This window comes from Hipposideros armiger, unplaced genomic scaffold, assembly GCF_001890085.2.
Source record: "Hipposideros armiger isolate ML-2016 unplaced genomic scaffold, ASM189008v1 scaffold_501, whole genome shotgun sequence".
Classification (NCBI taxonomy): Eukaryota; Metazoa; Chordata; class Mammalia; order Chiroptera; family Hipposideridae; genus Hipposideros; species Hipposideros armiger.
This window is the reverse complement of record NW_017731851.1, coordinates 1,361,138-1,381,114: the sequence shown is the minus strand read 5'-3', so window position 1 is coordinate 1,381,114 and position 19,977 is coordinate 1,361,138. Positions and strand designations below refer to the sequence as shown.

General features: G+C 34.7%; 1 protein-coding gene across 1 annotated transcript in view; it reads left to right on the top strand.

The window, feature by feature from the left end:
- ARHGAP29 (Rho GTPase activating protein 29) overlaps window positions 1-19,977 on the top strand; it is a 76,152-nt gene that overhangs the window by 18,958 nt on the left and 37,217 nt on the right. Inside the window, exons 2-3 of the mRNA XM_019667550.1 lie at window positions 761-997; window positions 11,202-11,336. Of these exons, the coding sequence (XP_019523095.1) occupies window positions 793-997; window positions 11,202-11,336 (340 nt within the window). The 5' untranslated portion in view covers window positions 761-792. The remainder of the gene's footprint in view (window positions 1-760; window positions 998-11,201; window positions 11,337-19,977) is intronic.

Genomic DNA, 19,977 nt, shown 5'->3' with positions numbered 1-19,977 from the left:
CTGTGTGTGTGTGTGTGTGTGTGTGTACATGTATGTATAGGTATGTGTATGCATTATTGAGAACTAACTGTAATTGAACCTCTTTTATGGGCTGGATGGAAACTTCTGTCCCATTGTCTCTTTTAATGCTTACCATCATCTCATGAGGTAGGTGTTGTCAGGATGTTATTGCCATTTTATAAATGAGCATACCAAAATAAAGGTGATTAACAGCTTGTCATATCACACACAGTAAGTGATGGAGGGGCATTTTGCAAACAGGTCTTTCTTTTTAGAAAGCTCATATTTCATCTTTATTTTTGAAGGCGATGTCATGGAGGGAGAATGTGTCCTTCTACTAAGTGACATTTCAGGAAAACTTTTACAGATTAAAACAATTCTGTACCCTAAGAGTTAAGAGCATAGATTTTGTTGACAAGGTGGATGTGAGTTTAAGTAACCAGTTCATCATTTATCAGCTGAGTTTAGACAAAATTATTTAACCTCCAAACCTCAGGTTCTTTAACTTGTGAAATGAAGAGAGTAGTAGTGTGTATATCATAGAGTTGTCAAGATTACTGGCACTTAATAAATAGAAGCTGCTAGCTGCTACCATTAGTAGTAGTACAGTACAGTGTTTGCTCTTTTGGTTGTTTTTAATAGAATTCTGAGGTGGGCTATGGGCTGGCTATTTGTGAAAATCTAGTCGAATGTTTCCCCTGGTTGATGTAGTATTTGTGTTTCTCTCTTTTTTTTTTCTCACCCTCCCCTCCCCTTTAAGGATTTCAGTTTTTCTGACTGTTATATGAAAGGATGATTGCTCACAAACAGAAAAAGACAAAGAAAAAACGTGTTTTGTCATCAGGCCAGCTATCTACTGATGTTACAACTTCTGAAATGGGGCTCAAGTCTTTAAGTTCCAACTCCATTTTTGATCCGGATTACATCAAGGAGTTGGTGAATGATATCAGGAAGTTCTCCCATATGCTATTATATTTGAAAGAAGCTATTCTTTCAGGTTTGTCCACTATTTTCTCAGCATTTTTATTGGATAGTTTGTAAAATTTTGAATGCCAGCCTCGTTACAGAGAAATGTGTACACAGTGGTAGGAACAGCGTATTCTGTAGTAGTTATTTTGTGGCTTTTTATCCCCAAATTTTGATGTTTACGGTGTAAACTATTTTATAATCAGATCCAGGGCAATACATTATAGAAACTTCGGTAAGAGTGAAGGAACAAGAATACAAAAAATGAAAATCAGTCTTTGGTTCTTTGTAGTTGAGACCATTTGACATAGGAAAGTTTTAAATCATTGGAATTTTAACTTCCTTGTTACTGGTAACACAGTGCATCGATTCATCTTTAATAAGCAGAATAATGTTTATAGTTTAAACTGTTGAGACTTCAGCTGGGATTCAGTTTTCTATATTGTTCTTAAAACCTAATCTAAAATCACTGCATTTGAGTGATTTTTTTTGCTTGAAAGTCAAACTTAATTTTGTTTTGCTGTTCTTCAGTTTGCTTCTTTAGTTAAGGGATAATCACAGAATTTATTCTCTGTCTAATTAATATGGATCAATGGAGCACAAGACTTGATTCTTCTGATGTAAAGAGTACATCTGTACTCAATGACTTGCTCTTAGTACCTAAGTCTTTCAACTTTTAGTGCCTCTTTTATGTCTAAATTTGATGGTAATGATAATAAAGATACAGCTCCTATTCTTTTGTGATAAGTAGCAGTTCATTTGTATATTCATAATGGTATGTCTGGATGTAGAAAAGGAAGATACCTCATGTTACTTATATGAGACCTCCTTGGGTTTCATAGACATTTATAAGATTCCAAGAAATATTTTCTATGTATATAAGTTAAATATTAATTTTCTGATATATATTCTGAAAAACAGAGACTAAAACCATATCGTGTGCTAAATGATGCTTTTTAAGAGTTCATTCTAGCCTAACTGTAATTTTCAGTTTGAAATGCTCAAAATAACTGGACTTGAATTGCAGCTCAAAATTTTAGTATTTGAATTTACCTTAAAACGATGGTCACATAAGCCATTCTTTTGAAACTGTGTGTGTGTGTGTGTAATATTTTACATGATTTTCAATTTATGAGTAGACGAGAGATTAGGAAAGAAGAGGATTGAGAGCTGATCCTGAGTGAAAAAAGAGAAAAATGTTAATACATACAAGATAGCCAAAGGAAACTACCCTTTGAGGTAAAAGTATGTATATGGAAATATATTTTTCATGGAAATTTAATATTAAAAATCTGTAAGGATATTATTCTTTTAATAAGAAAATCCGTACTTCATAATTTAAATAGTCTATTGTATTGCTATTAAAAAGCTTGCCATTTATGGCTGATAAATTTTAAAAAATGTAAAAACCATCTTTTAGATAACCAACCCTCATTAGTAAGCAGTGGCCAGTGAATTTTCATTATTTACTTTTGGACTGATTTTAATTCTTAGTCCTTCAATCAGAATTAAAAAGATATATATATATATGCCAGCTGAGAATAAATCTTGGAGTTGACAAGAATTTGTTTACTCTGTCTTTGGACCATTGTTATAAAAATGCAGAAATATACTATTTAGTTTATTTGAGTTGATAGAACCTTTTTTGTTTGTTCTTAAACAAGGGAGTATGTATAAACATATATAAATTAACCTCATAATAAATGATAAGAAATGCTACATAGTAGTAATATGCTTGTATTTAATATTGATCATGATTTTCAGCTTGCTAAAGTATCAGACTATTCCTTATTTACTTAATAGAATTATTACAAGAATCACATGAGATACAGTCTTCAGGAAAACAGGTAAAAAGTTTGAAATTCTGTAACTGTTTAAGGTGGTATTACTATATGTTTCTATAGACCAGACACAGGCCATGCTTTTGTCTTCTGGGTATTGAGAAATATCCCTGACCTCTGAAGTTTAGTACCACCACTGTTGTAAGGTTCTTTAGTGCCACGTTGTAAACTGTGGCCAGACAGCAAAGAGCTGTTTCATTGTTTTTCTTTTACAGTGAGGGAGCCTTGTCAGTATTTTGTCAGTGGCCTTGCCAATATTTTGTCTTTCGCCTCCTTACAAGGAAGGATGCCAAATTTTTGGCATTGTTTATGGCCTTTTAATTCATGTCAGTTGTCTGTTAAAAAGCTAAAAAGTTAGCTTTTAAGAATATAGAATGTTGGTATACAAGTCAGTCACCTTTTGGTGTAATTCGAATACTATTTTCTTTATATGCTTTACCTATCATGAGGCAATGACATGCAAAATCACTTGACTGTTGCTTCAGGTGTTCAGTCATATTGTTGAGCCTAGGCTTTGTATTTCACGGACTACTTTTACATACAAACAGTACTGAATCACACAGTCCCCACAAAGGCAGGTACACGTAGTTCCATTCACAGATTAATTGTATGTATAATTTAGACTCTGATTTCATCAACCGATTGCTGATAAATAGTGGTTTCACTTGGTACCCAGAGGTCATGAATGCAGAATGGTGTGTTCTTTCCATGCTATCTCACTTGCTTCACATGGCAGGTACTCTAAAAATACTGTTCCGTTTTCGTGATTTCATTAGCTGGTTCTGTTTTCACTGGGGATTATCTAGATCTGTGCTATCTAACATGTTAGCCTTTAGACATGTGGCAGTTTACATTTAATTAAAATAAAAAATTCAGCTTCTCAGCTGCACATTTCAAGTGCTTATTAGCCACATGTGGCTAGTAGCTACATGAAGGTATAAAAATTTCCATCATTGCAGACATTTCTATTGGACAGTCTTGGTATAAACATTTGGCTTTTGTCAGTCTTGAGAAATTGAGAATTTTTGAACTATAAATATTTTTTATTTCTATAGCATTTAAAGGAAACCTAGAAAAAGTTGTTATGGGAGCAAATTTAGGAAAAATTTACCTAGGAATAAGAACTCTTGAGGTCTATTTGAACTCTCCTTCCTTAAGTTGCCTTTTGAGTGTGTAACTTTCATCCCCTTCAATTGATTGGAGCTAGCAGATCAGTTTCCAGCCAGGTTATATTGTACAGTTTGGTTAAATTGGAAGTAAGGGGGACAGAAAGAGCTCAGGAAAGACATTCACATGATTTAGGTTCTAAGCCTAGATCTGCTACAGACTAGGTTTGGACTATGGTTTAAGCTTCTGATGAATTCCAGGTTCTAACTTGGACAGAACTATAGTTAGAAGAGGAATGTTAACTTCCTAAAGCAAATTTTATTGAACAGAAGGAGTTAAATAAAAAGTTTAATGCCATTAAGTAATATGTTCTGTTGTGAGAGGGAAGTTCTGCAAAAATGTTCAAAGTCTTAATTGAAACCCTGTTTTGTGGATTAATCCATTTTTTTTCCAGGTGAATATACAGGAGGGTGTATAAATTAATTTCAGGCAGATTTCAATGGGTGTTAATTTGACTATTGATGACTATAACTTTCAGCCTTTCTAGTGTGCGAGAACTTTGTGATATATTAGAAACTTAAGTTGCTAGTCTCAGATATGCCCTCCTGCTGTGTTCTTTTAGAAGTAAACCTCTCTAGAAGTGATTTCTAATGGATATCACTTAGGAGAGGTTAATGTGAATGTTAGTTGGTGCCTAAAAGGTATGAAATGAATCTGAGGAATGAAGTATGAAATACAGGTAGCTCATTTATTACACATGTGCCAGCTCTTAGGATATTGCTTTCCTCTTCTGTACTTGCCTAGAATGGTTTACATGATTTAACAGCACTTAAAATAGTTAACTGGCGTATTCGATTGGAAGTAAAAACCTATTAAGTCACAAATTGTAGAGTACTGTCATTAAACTATAACTTCTTCAACCATGTTGATGTGTCATAATGATTGAATGCTGGAGCCAGAACACCTAACATTGAATCCCCTTTGGTCACTGGGCAACTTATCTTTGTTGCCTCAGTTTCTACATCTGTTAAAAGGAGTTAATCGTACCTACATCATTGGGTTGTTGTGAAGATTAAATGAGTTCATAAATGTAAAGCTCGTGGAATAGTGTTTTAAAATGTCAGCTATTATTTTTACATTCCCCAAGTGGTTGGATAAAGAAAGCTGCTGTTCAGGCTTTACTTTTATCCTGTAAATTCAGAAGTTGTTAAAGCAGGAAAAAAAAAAAAAAAAGGGAGTTTCCTAGTGATAAGTTCTGAAACTTTTTTCCCTCCTTTTTGTTTTCATTGCTTTCCCAGAGAGGTTAAGCTGAATTAACAAGACTGTTTTAAAAATTGTCAGTTTTTTTTTCTTTTTTTTAAATCAAGGAAAACACCATAGTTTTTTTCATTTATTTACTTAAGCATTTCCATGAAGTGTTTGCAGTATAAACACTGTGGTATTGTGTTAATGCATGAGAACCAAAAAGTGGAGCTGGCTAATCTGTTTTCACTTGATAAGCTGAATGAAGCAGAAAATAAATGGTACAAATAAGTGAAACAATAAATTAAAATTCAGATTACCATATTACTGGGATAGATAGTAGATAAACAAACAAACATTGGGATGCAGGAGTTTTACTGTTCTAGATAACTACTGTTAAGATTTTAGTTGAATATTATTTGTATATATAATACCTTTATGTAGTATAAATTAAATTTTATTACACTTACAATGTGGCTGCTATAAAATTTAAAAATTATCTTATATTTAGCTATATTGCTGAATTAAATACTGTAATTTAATTTCATAGGTATAAAAATATTTTTATAAAATATCTTTAATTATAGTTTTATTTCCAAGTAATTTGCTAATTTAGATTTTTATATACAAAATGAAATTGAAACTTAATTTTAATGTCTCTTTTTCATTAGCCAAATTACTGTGGGACCTTGCTATATTTGTAATTGAATATAATTGTATGTGAGACAACTCTGTTTTCAAAGGTATATAGTTTGAATGGCTTACAGATTTAATAGTAACAATAACTGCTTATACACATTAAGACTATAAAGCAGTTTGATTTCTGTTCATTTGTTTGATACTCACAACAACCTTTTAAGGTAGCTAGGATAGATGTTCTTATTAATTCCTTTTTTCTGATGATGAATCTGAGATCAGAGAAGCTAAAAGTTTTGTATACAGTCATCGTCATTTCAAGAAAGTGTGTGGCAGCTCAAGCATTGGAACCGGGTTTCTTGATCTAAATCTATTGTTTTGCACCACACCAATCAGCCGCTTCACCTTTCCTCTGTGTTGGGGAAGAACAGTTAACTGTCCTCATGTGCTTTGCTCACTGCTGCTTCTGTGTGGGGGGTGGGGAGACTGTTTAGTGTGGTGAAGGAGCGGCTTCAACTTTTCTCAAAAGTTACTTTCAGCTTGAGGCTTTTTGCCTCATAAAAAGAATTTGAAGTGGCTTTATTCTTATTTAAGGGAAAAGAGCGTTTGGTAAAAATGGAATATTTTTTAGCACTTATAAAACATAATTAAGGGCTTGCTATAATTTATAAAGTCCCAGCTGAAATCCTATCAGGATAAAGTGATGTGCTAGTAGTTGACTCTTCTTCTACTCAAAAATATAAGAAAATTTATGCATCTTTGTAATTAACATTTTCTTTATGTAGTTGTCATGTTCATTTCTGTTGATGTATAGGCTTCAGAAGTGCGTTTAATCACAGGTAATGGGAATTATTTATAAAATAATTTGAGGCACTTTTGAAATTTCTTGCTGAATAACTCAGTTACTGTTTTTCAGCATTTTGATTTGGAACAACTTCAGTATGTGTTTATAAGGGCTTCTTTGTAGAAAGAAAAGAATTTCAAGTTGATAAAACATTTACGTTGATAGTTATTGGAATGTTTTGCAGTGATTTTTCAGAATCACCATAGCAGGGATTCTCAGGACCCCTTATACTGTAAAAAATCATTGAGGATCCCAAAGACTTTTTGTTTATGTGGGCTGTGTCTATTGCTATGTACTGTGTTATAAATTAAAACTAAGAAAATTGAAAAAGATTGAATAATTTTTTAATATATTCATTTCAACGTATTTAATTTCCTTGACTCTGAGAAGACTAGAATCCATTACTTAGGTATATTTAGGCATTTAAGCCATTATTATTTTGTAGTTCTTGCATAATACCCAACACTAATTTTCAATATTAATGGTTGATGTTGACACTCAAAAATTAAGCTGTTTTGGCCTGAGACCTCAAAATAAGGCAAAGGATTCTTACAGTATTTCCTAAGCATATTAATATCTGTGGATTTTACTGTGAAACATCAGAGTAGGGGATAGACATGATTGGCTTTCCTTTCTCTTCTCTTTTAAGACTAAGATAGGTTTCAAAAAGAGCACAACACAGCTCTGTGATACTAGGTAATCACTCAACCTTGGTTTTGATAAGTAGGCAGAAGTATTACCATAAACTACCTTTTTTTAGTTATAGGCCAAACAAAGAATAGACTTTGCAGTGCAAAACTGGGAAAAAAATATATTGTTATTTTTTACAACTAGTCAAATTTTATTTTCAGAAGTTTATTTCAAAGCTACTAGGTTCCATTTTAGACCTTACCTGTGTTAGTAACCTATTTCTACTGCTGCATAAACGAATAATAAGAATAGCTGCAAACATTTATTGAGGGCATACTATGTTCCAGCCACTGTTCTAAGTATTTTATGTGTTTTAACTTTTTTAATCGAACAACCCTATGAAGTAGCTACCATTATCTTCTCTTTAAAGGTGAGGAAACTGAGGCACAGAGGTTAAGTAACTTGCCCAGTGTCTCTCAGCCATGGAATTGGAATTCAAATTCAGGCAATCTGGTTTTAGAGGCTATGCTTTTAACCAACCACTAAGCTCAATTTCCTCAACTAAGTAAACAGAACACCCACCATTAGAAAACAGATAAAATAGATATTGGTCATTTATTTAATTATGATAATTAATACCTTAATTATTATACAGATAACTGCAAATTCACATTTTCCTACGAATTAAAAAAATACATAAATGAATTTTTAACTATGAAAATAAAACATTTATGGGAAAATTTTCAATAGTACATAAAATTCCTAAAATCTTTTGCCCATCTGTATTTCATTTTTTAAATAGACTTTATTTTTGGACTAGTTTTAGATTTACAGAAAAATTGAGAAGATAGTACAGAGCATGCCCATATACTTCTATAACCAGTTTCCCCTATTTATTAATATTGTACATTAGTATGGTATATCAGTTAATGAATCAATATTTCATAATGATAATTAAAATCCATAGTTTATTCAGATTTCCATAAATTGTCCCTTTTCTCTTCTAGGATCCTATCATATTATATTTAATTGTCATGTCTCCTTAGGCCCTCCTTGGTTGTGACAGTTTCTTAAACTTTCCTTGTTTTTGATGACCTTGACAGTTTTAAGGAGCATTGGCTAGGTATTTTGTAGGATGCATCTTGTTTAGAATTTGTCATTTTTTTCATGATTAGACTGGGGTTATGGGATGTTGGAAGGAAGGTAACAGATGTAAAGTGCCATTTTTATCACATCATATCAAGAGTACTTACTGTGAACATGACTTATCACTGTTGATGTTGACCTTGATCACCTGTTTAAGTAGTAGTTGTCAAGTTTCTCTACTGTAACTCTTTTTGTCCCCCTTCTATACTGTAGTCTTTGGAAGGAAGTCACTATGCACATGCTTCACCTCCTTGAGGACAAAATATCTATAGAAATTATTTCGAATTTTTCTATACAAGAGATTGTCTCTTCTCCATCTATTTATTCAGTCATTTATTTGTATCAGTATGGACTCATGGATATTTACTTTATACTTTGGATTATAATCTAGTACTACTTTATTTATTTGTTGCTCAAATTGTTCCACCTTTGGCCATTGGGAGCTCTTGGCTTCTGTGAACCCTTGGCATACCCTCTTCAATGTGAGGTTTTGTATTTAAAAAAAAAAAATTAAAAAAAAACTCTTACTTTCTGATATTCCAAGATGCTCCTAACTCATCTTGTATGTTTCCTTCCCTAGTCCTAGAATCAGCCATTTCTCTAAGGAGCCCTGGTTCCTTTTATTGGAGAAAGGTATTAGAAACCAAGATCAGGGTGCTAAGGTGTGCTCATTGCCACTGAGGTGCCATTTCTTTTAGGCCTTCTCAGCTGACCGAGCAAAAAAATACATGTGTGTATACTAACCTCTATATACACACATATTTATCAATCTATATGTAGCCACCTATATCTATATTAAGCTAAACATGAATTCTCACTGAAGTATGGAACTAAAATCTGTCCCCACATGTATCATTATAGCCTCCTCCCCTAGCTTATTTGTAAGTTTCCACTCCAACAGTGAGATACCTGGCTCCTACCATTGACTATCCATGTACTCAATTGTTCAGTTCCACTATACATGTATTATACTAGTATCAGAATTAACCTGAACCCTCATGGAAAACACTTTATCAACTAGAGTACAGAATTGATGTGCATTTTCCTTGCCTATAGTCTTATAGATTCCACTCATTTCCAAGGCTACTTAGGCCAGCAGTTAGTCCCTTGTATTTTTTTTTTTTTGGTCCTATCATTAAAACTTGTTGGTTGAATGAGTCAGATTCTCCTTAAGGCACTCTATTCTCTCCGCTTCCATCACTGCCTGAACTATTTTTCTGAGCCTCTTCCTGGAATACTCATTGTCCCAGTATACACAGCTTCCAACTTTGCCTGCTCCTCTTATCCTACATATTTCTTTCTCTTGATTATGCTGTTAATGAATGTAATACTTGATGGATGATGGTAAGGTTTCTTGTTTTTGTTTTTTATCCTATAGATAGTTTTTTTTTCTAGTGATTATCTTTTAACATTTCTGAAAACATTGATTGTATTATTATAAAATGATACTATTTAAAAATGATTTCTGTTTGTTTTTTAAGCTATTTCAATAAGGAGCAGTGTAACATAAGAGCATGGCTTCTAGAATTATACTCCCTGGGTTTAAATTCTGGCTCCACAGTTTAGTAACTTGGTGAACTTAGGTGTGCCTCAGTTTTCTCATCTTTACAATGGAGATTTTGAAAATATCTACCTAATAAGACTGATTGAAAGTTAAATGATATAATATCCTTAAAGTACTTTTAGGTACTAAAAGCACATAGGACACAACAAATGTTAACCATTATTAAGCACTAGTGCTATGTAAGGTTACAGAAAGGAAAATTACTTGGAGTATTGTATTTAAGGTGGTTGTCTTTTCAGACTTTTGAGGATTACTTCAGGAGTTTTGAAGGTTAGGGCGATTTTGCTTTCTGGTTTGCCTGGGTTGGTGATTCAGGAGCACACCTGTAAGTGCTGTTATGATTGTGAGTAGCACCCCCCTTTTCACTGGCTAGAGTGTTCTAGTTTGAATGATAAATTATATGGTCACCTTATTTCCAGGGGTTATAAAATGCTGTCGGTAGCCCTCTGACCAGAGTTGGTGTAAGTGAGTGGAGTAGGTGGGCTGGGGGGAGCCAAAGGGAGACTAGGAAAGAATGCACAGCTAAGAGAGCAGTGTTGCTTTGTTCCAGCTCCTTGAGGCCAAGGAGGATTGTGGGCCTGGTATAACCAGATTTTGATTTTTCAAGAGTAAGCAGAAATCTGGAATTTTTTTAATGAGCCCCAAATTTCATCATTGGAAACTAATTCAATTTTTCTAAAAAGCACAAAAATTAATTGAACTATATAAAGGTGTATGCATTTTATCATATCTGTGAGTTGCTGACTTCTAATATCTTATAATTCATTCAAAGAATCACTTCTAACATGGAAACTTAACATATAAGTATTCTTGAGTATTGGTTAATATATCAGACACTGTAGGGCTTTAACTGTTACCATATGTATAAAAAAGTATAGTAGAATAAAAGCTATAAGACAGGAAAACTTACCTTATAAAGTTGCTGCAAGGGAAATCTGGAGAGCATATTTAGACTGAGAAAACTGCAAAAGGTAGTGCTAAATTCATCATAACTGTGAGTGCCTTTGAAATCTTTAATGAACTAAAATGATTAAAGGTAATTTGAAGGTTATACATATAAATTGTACATAATTGCTGTGGTAAAAATAGAAGTGAACGTATAGTAGGCAAAAATTGTGGAATCATTGCTTGTACTTGAAATTGTGCTTCAAAATAATCTTTCATAGTTTAGATTCCTGAAACTTGGTTTTGGAAACAAATTTTAAAAATGTTTTTCCTTTTTAAGACTGTTTTAAAGAAGTCATTCATATACGTCTGGACGAACTTCTCCGTGTTTTAAAGTCTGTAATGAATAAACATCAGAACCTCAATTCTGTTGATCTTCAGAATGCTGCAGAAATGCTTACTGCAAAAGTGAAAGGTAAGAAAGATATATTAAAAGTGGGTTAGTGTGGGCAAAAAAGGTCCAAGTGATACATTTTTTGTTCATAATGACTACAGAGCATCCCCTCATGACATTTGTGTGATGTGTACCACTAGGAGTTACGTATACCTCAATACTTAATGTTCCCACTGTCACACTTAAAACACTCTTCCTTTTAAAAATTTAAACTATTTGGCAGGAAACACTCGAAAAATACTGATAACTGTGAAATAAACTAAACAACTGATGTTTAAAATTTTTTAGTTTTTTGAAAGAGTCCACGCTCCTTTGAAGTAGGTTATTAGTGGACAAAAAGGCTTTGTTATGTGAGGACAAGTGGTGCTAGAAAATGGCCATTTGTTGTGACTCCACTTAAAGGAGGGAAAAAAAATGGAGAAAAGGACTTAATTGGAACTGTATTTGAAGTGTGAAAGAATGAAACTTAAATTGTAAAATAAGTTTATCGTCTGTGTTTATGTATGTATGTGTATAAAACATGTGCTAAATGAATCAAGAATTGGGACATTGTCTGATGAAATGACTTGCCAATCAAAAATGTTAGAATCTGTTATTCGGGGCTGTGGTATATAAGAAAGACAGGGTGAAGGGGGTATTTGAGAAGAGATGAGACTGGAGGCATCAGTTAGGAGATTGTTAGAAATAAAGGGCTAGATGATGAGGGTGGACAGTCTGATCTAAGGCAGAAGTTGGGATGTGGTAGAGGTGGAATGTGGTTACAGAAAAGGGGATGGATGTTGATTTGGCGGAACATACCACAGGCTGTATGTTAGGGGTTAAGTTGGAGTTTGGAATTGAAGAGGACTTGAGAATTATTGATGTGTAGTAGGTGGTGGAAAAGGACAACACCAACTCAGGGTGTGCCAAGTAAATAGAGGACTGAGTATGAGATCCCAGGGACAGAGAGAAGATAGAGGAACCTAAGAAACACCTAAGAAGTGAGGAGATGATCTGGAGAAAGATGTCATGGAATTTAAAAAGTGCAAGGTTCTAAGAAGCGATCGTCAGTGTTCAGTGTCACTGATAGGTAATATGAATTCAGATAATGTTGAAATCTATAAATGTGACTCCCTGTGGATTTGGTAAGGAAAGGAAAGGCTTCACTGGGGAGAGGGATTACCTGTCCTGAGTCTCAAAGGTAGAGTAGGCCTTAACTAGACTAGAAGGAGTGTTGAGGACTGATAGAGGGCGCTTGTACAAGAACTCTGAATGTTGAAGAACTTGATGTGATTGGTGAACACACTCATATCTAGAGAGGGCAAAGGGCAAGTGTCAAGGAATGAGGCGGGAAGAGAAAAAAAAGATCTGTTCATTAAAATATAGTCCATATACTTAAAAACTGCCTCCCCTACTTTTGACATAGATTTATCATGTTTTTGTGTGGTTCTCTTTTTTCTGTATTTCAAGCACTGAAAAAAAATGTTGATGGATTTAAATGGGAAAAATGGATAACTTCTATTGTGACTTTTTAAAATGTGCTTAGTAACCAAATTTGTTTTTAAATAGACTGTTTATAAGTGCCATTTAACTTAGATAGGGAAATTTGTGTCTATAGATAGTAAAATTTCCATGCTTGGAAATAGCGACCACAGTTCATTCAATTGTTGTCAGTAGCTATTGTGTTCAGTCAGGATGTCCTGGGGAAGGAGTGTGCCTGTGTATAGTTGGTGTCCACATTCCAGAAACAGACTTGAAGAAAGTGGCCTCTCAGCTGCCTTGAAGATCTTTTTTCTTTGAGGTAAAGCAATCTTTTGAATATTGTTTCCCACTATGACTGTCTTTACCCTTAGGTTTATTGTTAGGATTTTACTTTTGTGTTGGATGAAATTTAAAAGATTATTTTGTTGGGAAATTTACTGTGTTTCAGTAGGACTTCATGAGACTAGAGATTTGAAAACTTTAAAAATTGTGTTTTCTTATGGTATAATTGTGTTTTTAAAGAAAACTCTCCCCTCTTATTCTTGATCCCATTTAAAAATATCATTGATAGCCCAGAAAAACCTTCAGTGACCTAAAAAATTGAGATCAAATCAGAGCTTATTTAATTCTTTCATTTAAAGATAATTTCGTTTTCAAACCTTGGAAAGGCAAGAGAGAGGTAGAAACTGTTCTTGAACATCTGTTCTGTGACATTCTAACTGTTTTGCATAAGCTGTCTATAATAAAGGAACATTTTTATTTCTATTTTAAAGAGGAAAGCATAAGGAAAACCATTGTATATTAGGATCAGAAAGCTGTCAGGAATGTGGAGATTATCTTGTCCTAACCCCTGATTACATTTAGAAAACAGTGGTGACCTGACTTGCTTTGAAGGTCTTAACTGTCAAATACATTTTGCAAATATACCAAACCATTTTAAAAAATAACATATAAATACAGAGTAACTTTAGAATCAGAGAGGTATAAGCTTGTTTGTGCTGCTACAGGCTTAAATGTGTGAAATCTATGCATTTCTGTGCATAATAAGTGAGAAATTGGAATCTTACTCCTTTTACTTTTTATTTTAAATGTGGAATTTACCCTTTAATAACTTTAAAAGAAAAATCCTTAGCTTTCCCCTATTTATTCTCGTAGTGATTTGTATTTCCTGTGTCTCCTCCTGTTTCCAAGCAGGAAGTTTAGTCTGACAAAATATTTGCAATATGGTAAGACAGATATAGCCTATTTTTTAAATAAAGACATCTTCAGCATTCAGTAATTTATTATGTACTTAGTATTTGTGTTTTCATTAGTATTTACAATTATTTTGGTCAATTGTATTTGTGATATAAATTAAAAGGACGATTTATTTAGGTTTTTCTTGATCTGCATTTTACCCTATATTTAAAAATTGACTAACAAAAGAGAAAAAAAGCTATAATTATACCTACAAAATTATAGAAGCCTCCTGTTTTCTTTGTTTTGAAAACTTAATTTTTTAATAGACAATTCATTTACTCAGTTCATAATGGAAATGGTATAAAGGAGATTCAGCAGTGAAGTGTCTTTCCTACCTCAGACTTAGCCACCCATTCCTTTCACTAGATAAGCAACAACTGTTACTGGTTTTTCTGTATCTTCCAGAGACATATTACTCATATATAAGCAAATACTGTATGTTCTCTTTTTTACTCTCCTTTTTACACAAATGGTAGCATTCTGCACCTTGCTTATTGTTTTGAGTTATCTGCACATAAAGGGTTTCCTTATTTTTTTGTTATTTGTTTTGCTTTTTCGAAGCTGCATGGTTATTCATTATATTGATGTAGTATAATTTATTTAACCAGTTTACTACTAATGTTCGGATTGTTTTCAATTTTTTTCTGTTAAAAACAGTGCTTTAATGAATACCCATGTAAATTCTTAGATGGTAGTTACTGGATCAGAGAGCGTGTGCATTTATATTTTGGATATTGCTGACGGCCCTCTGTAGAGATAGTAGTGCTGAAAGGCCTATTTCCTCCTGCGCTTTTGCCAACAGAACTGGTTACCAAGCTTTGTTATCCAGTCTTTGTATATCTAATTATAGTAAAAATTTGTATTTCAGTGTAGGTTTGATTTACATTTCCCACATTTTATGAGTACAGTTGAGTATCTTTTCAGATGTTTCATGCACATTCTTTTATGTGAATTGACCCTTTAACCATTTTTTTCTTGATGGTGGGTTTTTTTTTTTTTTTTTTTAGCATTTGTAGAAAATCTGTACAAGTAAAATTCGCCTTAATCTTTGATATAGGTTGCAAATTTTCTTTAGTTTTTTATCTTTTGATTTGTGTATGGTATTTTGTTTTATTTTTGCATTTAAATTTATTAATCTCTTGTATGGTTTTGGGGTTTTAGGAATTAGGAAGGACTTCTCTGCTCTGAGATTATAATAGCATTCTCCAGTGTTTTTTCTTCTAAAGTTTTCATGGTGTCATTTATTAAATAAGCTTTAATAAGCCTAGAGTATTTATGTGCTTAACTAATTTATCAAATAATTCATCTTTTCCCCACTGATTTGTGATGCCATCTTTATCATAAATACTAAATTGTCACATATATTTATATCTATTTCTGGACCTTATTCTGTCCCATTGACTTGTGCAGTCTTGTGCCAGTACCTGGTAAGGATAGATCCTCTTTCCATTACTCTTTTTGTTCAGGATTTATTTTTCCATCCGGATTTTTGAATTGGCTTGTCTAGTTTCAAAAAATATCTTGGTATTTTGAGTGAAATTTATAAATTAAATTAAGGACAATTTATATAACTGGCATTTCTATCTGAGAATATAGTATGCATTTTCTTTCAAGTTGTCTTTTGTGTTTCTCAGAAGCAACTTAAAGTTTTCATTTTGTAAATCTTGTTTTTTTTACCCCAAGCATTATTTTTCCGATGCAAATGGTGAAAAATTTCTTCTGTTGTATCTTTTAATTCAGTGGTTTTCAAACTGTCAAACCCGATTTATGACATCAAGTTAGTAGACTATGACCTACATTTTTAAAATATGAAAAAAAATATGAAAAAGATCAGAATGCAACACTCGTATAAGATTTAAGGATATTCCAAAAACTTTATAGGTGTTAATATAACTGGTAACTATTATATATGTATGGCATACTTGGTCATGATGTGTAATATGTATTTCTTAATGAAGATTGTAGTCAAAAAAGTTTGAAAGTTGCTATTCTAAAAGGTGTATGTATGAAAGCTATTCATATGATTTCTTAAAGCGTATGATTTCTTAAAGATACATTTCTTAAATGTATCTTAGTGATATTGTTATGATATAATAGGGAGTCCCAGAGAGACAATTATTTGAACCTAGAGCGAAATTTTGATGAGATTTTGAAAAATGGCTAATAGATGGGCGAGAGTAGAGACAGACACTGATACACTGATTAGCAGGTTGTTAAATAGTCCAGAATAGAGGTACAGTGTGACCTTTTGAACTAAGGCAGTGACAGTAGGAATGGAAAGAACTAAAAAAAATATTTTAGAAACATTTTGAAAGCTAAGCTAATGAGCTAAGGGATGTATGGAAAAGAGTAGGCTTGAGGGGCAGAGCAGAAGAGAAGATACTCAGTTTAGTACATGCTGAGATTGCAGTGCTGGTGGGTAAAGACTGGGAAGTAGGAGAAGGAACATACCAAACAGACCATTGGAAATGTGGGTCTGAGGCTCAGAGGTTAAAACTAGACAGGTAGTTTAAGGATTCATTCCCTTAAAGGTACGAAACTGGATGAACTTCTGTGGGGATAATGAATAGAGAAGAAAGCTAACATGAGAAATGCAGGCTTAGTGGGAATGACTGTATGAATTACAAATTGCCTATAGATGAATGTAGAAGATGTTCATGTTTACTGATTAGCAAGCACTGTACTCTAGGTGCTTTACATTTCTCAGAAAAAAATTGAAGTTAGGTACTATATCCAGAGTAACACAGGAAGTGGCAGAGGTCACAGATTTGAACTCAAGTCTGAAACTCTGAAGCCTTACTTATTTTAGTTACTATAACACATTGCTTCTAAGAGAGCAGAATACTTCAAGATGGAAGGGGGTAGTTAAAATTTGTAGTAATAATAGCTGACATTATTGAGGATGTACTTACTGTATGCCAGAAACTGTTAAGCTCTTTATATAGATTATCCCATTAATCTTTACAGCCAATTTTTGAGATAAATGCTATTGTTATATCAGCTCTCATTTTGCAGATAATGAAGCTGAAACAGAGAAGTTTGTCCAACTTTATGTATTAAGTGGTAGAGATGTTGAGAGTTGCAGAATAGTCAAGTAGGATGAAAACTTAGAAGAAAAAAAGACCTCCAGATTTGACTAATAGGAGCTCATTATTGACAGTGTTATTCAATGGTATTGAGTGAAAATAATAACATTTATTGAGCATTTTCTATATAACAGGCTCTGTTTTAAGTTCATTCAGTCTTTACAACAGTTCTCAAAATACATATTATTCCCATTTTATAAACAAGGAAACTGAAGCACAGAGAGTGAAGTTACTTAACCTAATGAGAGACAGAGTTAGGATTTAACCTAGGCAGACTGGCTTCAGAACCCATCCTGTACACAGGGGTCAGCAAACTACCAGTGGGATAAATCTGACTGCTAACTGTTTTTGTAAATAGTTTTATTGGAACACGGCCACTCATATTTGTTTGTGTATCATTGTATCTCATTTGTTTATATATGGCTCCTTTAGGAAGAGTTGAATAGTTGCAACAGAGTCTAAAATATTTACTATCCAGCCCTTTCCATAAAAAGTTTTCCAACTCCTGATAATCATTACACTGGATGAAAAGCCAAATTCTAGTTAATTCAGTCATGGCCTATTTATAGAGGTTTGACAGTAAATAAATGTTAAATTAGATTGAATGGTACCTTTAAGATGAAATATGGTAAAATGAGAATTTTTTCAAGAACTGTCAAGTTGGCAGAGTGGGTGAATACTGTACTTGCCTCCTCCCACAACCACATCAAAATTACAACCAAACTACAGAACAGTCATCAATGAGAATCACCTGAAGTCTAGCTGAACTAAAGTCCCACAACTAAAGACATACAGAAGAAGCCACATCGAAACTGGTAGGAGCAGAGATGCGGAACAGGCTGGTCCCACACCCACTTGTGACCGTTAAAGTCAAGAGGGATATCTCAGCTGTGAAGGTCCTCTTCTCCTCTGGAGCGCTGAAGGGTCCCAGCCTCACACCAGGCTTCCTAGCCCAGAGTTCCAGTGCCAGGGAGAGAAATATCCATAACTTTTGGCTGTGAAAACCAGCGGAGACTATGGCTGAGTGAGACAGAAGTGGGCTGCAGTCCTTGGTTTTCCTCTTAAAGGACCTGTGCATAGACTTACTTGCTGACCGACTCAATCACTCTGAGCTCCCATGTGGGCACTGGCTCAAGGGGCAACAGGAATAGGCAGGGAGGAACTGAGTTGTCTGGCTTCAGGGCCAGAGCTGGTGGAATGAATTTCTTCCACAGAAGTGTTAGTAGACTCCATTGTTTATTTGTTGAGCCCTTCTCCATCCCGGTGTGCAGATGCAGGTGGCCGCCTTATCTGAGTTTCCATCAAGCTGGCTAACACCGTTTGTTCGCCTTACCCTGGTGATTCTGAGACCCTGCCCCACCCAACTTTCATGCTCACCGGCTTTCCATACAAACGATCTCTCTTGGCTAATGCTGCGGACTTTTCCTAAAATCTCTCAAAAGTTCACAAACCCCAAACAAGCAACATCTGGCTTTGGAGTGCCCCATACCCCTTATTGAGCAGCCCTGAGCCCAGCACTAGTGGCAGCCAGCCTCGGTTCACGATTTGGCCTCTCAAGGCACCTCTAAGCTCAGCGTGGGTGGCGGCCACCTGTGGATTGCTTTGTGGTGACAGGTGGCCCCAGGCAGGGCACAAGCTGCAGCTAAACTTGGCTTGTGATGGGGTCTTTACCAGGAGGCCCTGGGGCTAACACACCCAGTGACCAGCTTTGGACTGAAATGGATCATCACAGGGCTGCATCTGAGGACAACACACCCAGAGAGCAGACTGGGCAGGCACCGTAGCCCTGCTAAAATGAATCCTGCTCCATAGGGTCAGCCCCTGCACAACAGCTCCTTCACTGTAGTCATGGCCAGTCCTCACAACCAATCAGCCCAAGAGTCAGTCCCTCCTATTGACATGCAGATGGCAACCAAGGCTCAACTACAACAGGAAGGCACACACAGCCCACACAAGGGACACTCAGGTGACCAGGGAGACTGTGTCACTGGCCCCCAAAGGACACCTACATAAGGACACTCTGTTAAGACCGGGAGACATAGCAGCCCTACCTAAAACATGGAAACAAACCCAGGGAAGCAGCCAAAATGGGGAGACAAATATGTCCCAAGTGAAAGAACAGAACAAAGCTCCAGAAAATGAACTAGACAAAATGGGGCAAAGAAATAACCATGGACAGAGTTCAAAACAGTGGTTATGAGGACAGTCAAGGAACTTAGTGAGAAGTCCAACAAAGAGATAGCAAAGCATAAAAAAGGGCATAGAAACCATAAAAAAAAAACAGTCAGAAATGAAGAATATAATAACTGGAATGAAGCATGCACTCGGAGGAATCACCAGCAGACTAGATGAAGCAGAGGACTGAATCAGCAATTTGGAACACAACATAGCAGAAAACACCCAAATGGAACAGCAAAAAGGAAAACTAATTAAAAAAATGAGGATAGTTTAAGAGCCCTCTAGGACAACATCAAGCATAATAACATTCACATCATAAGTGTACCACAAGGAGAAGAAAAACCAAGGAATTGAGATCGTATTTCAAGAAATGACGATAGAAAACTTCCCTAAGCTGGTAAAGGAAATAGACATACAAGACAAAGAAGTGCAGAGAGTCCCAACCAACATGAACCCAAAGAGGCCCACACCAAGACATATTATAATTAAAATACCGAAGATTAAAGACAAAGAGAGACTTTTAAAAGCAGCAAGAGAAAAACAGTCACCTACAAGGGAGCTCTCATAAGACTGTCAGCTAATTTCCCAACAGACACTTTGAATGTAAATGGATTAAATGCTCCAATCAAAAGGTATAGGGTGGCTGAATGGATAAGGAAAAAAAAAACCCTTACATATGATGCCTACAAGAGCCTCAC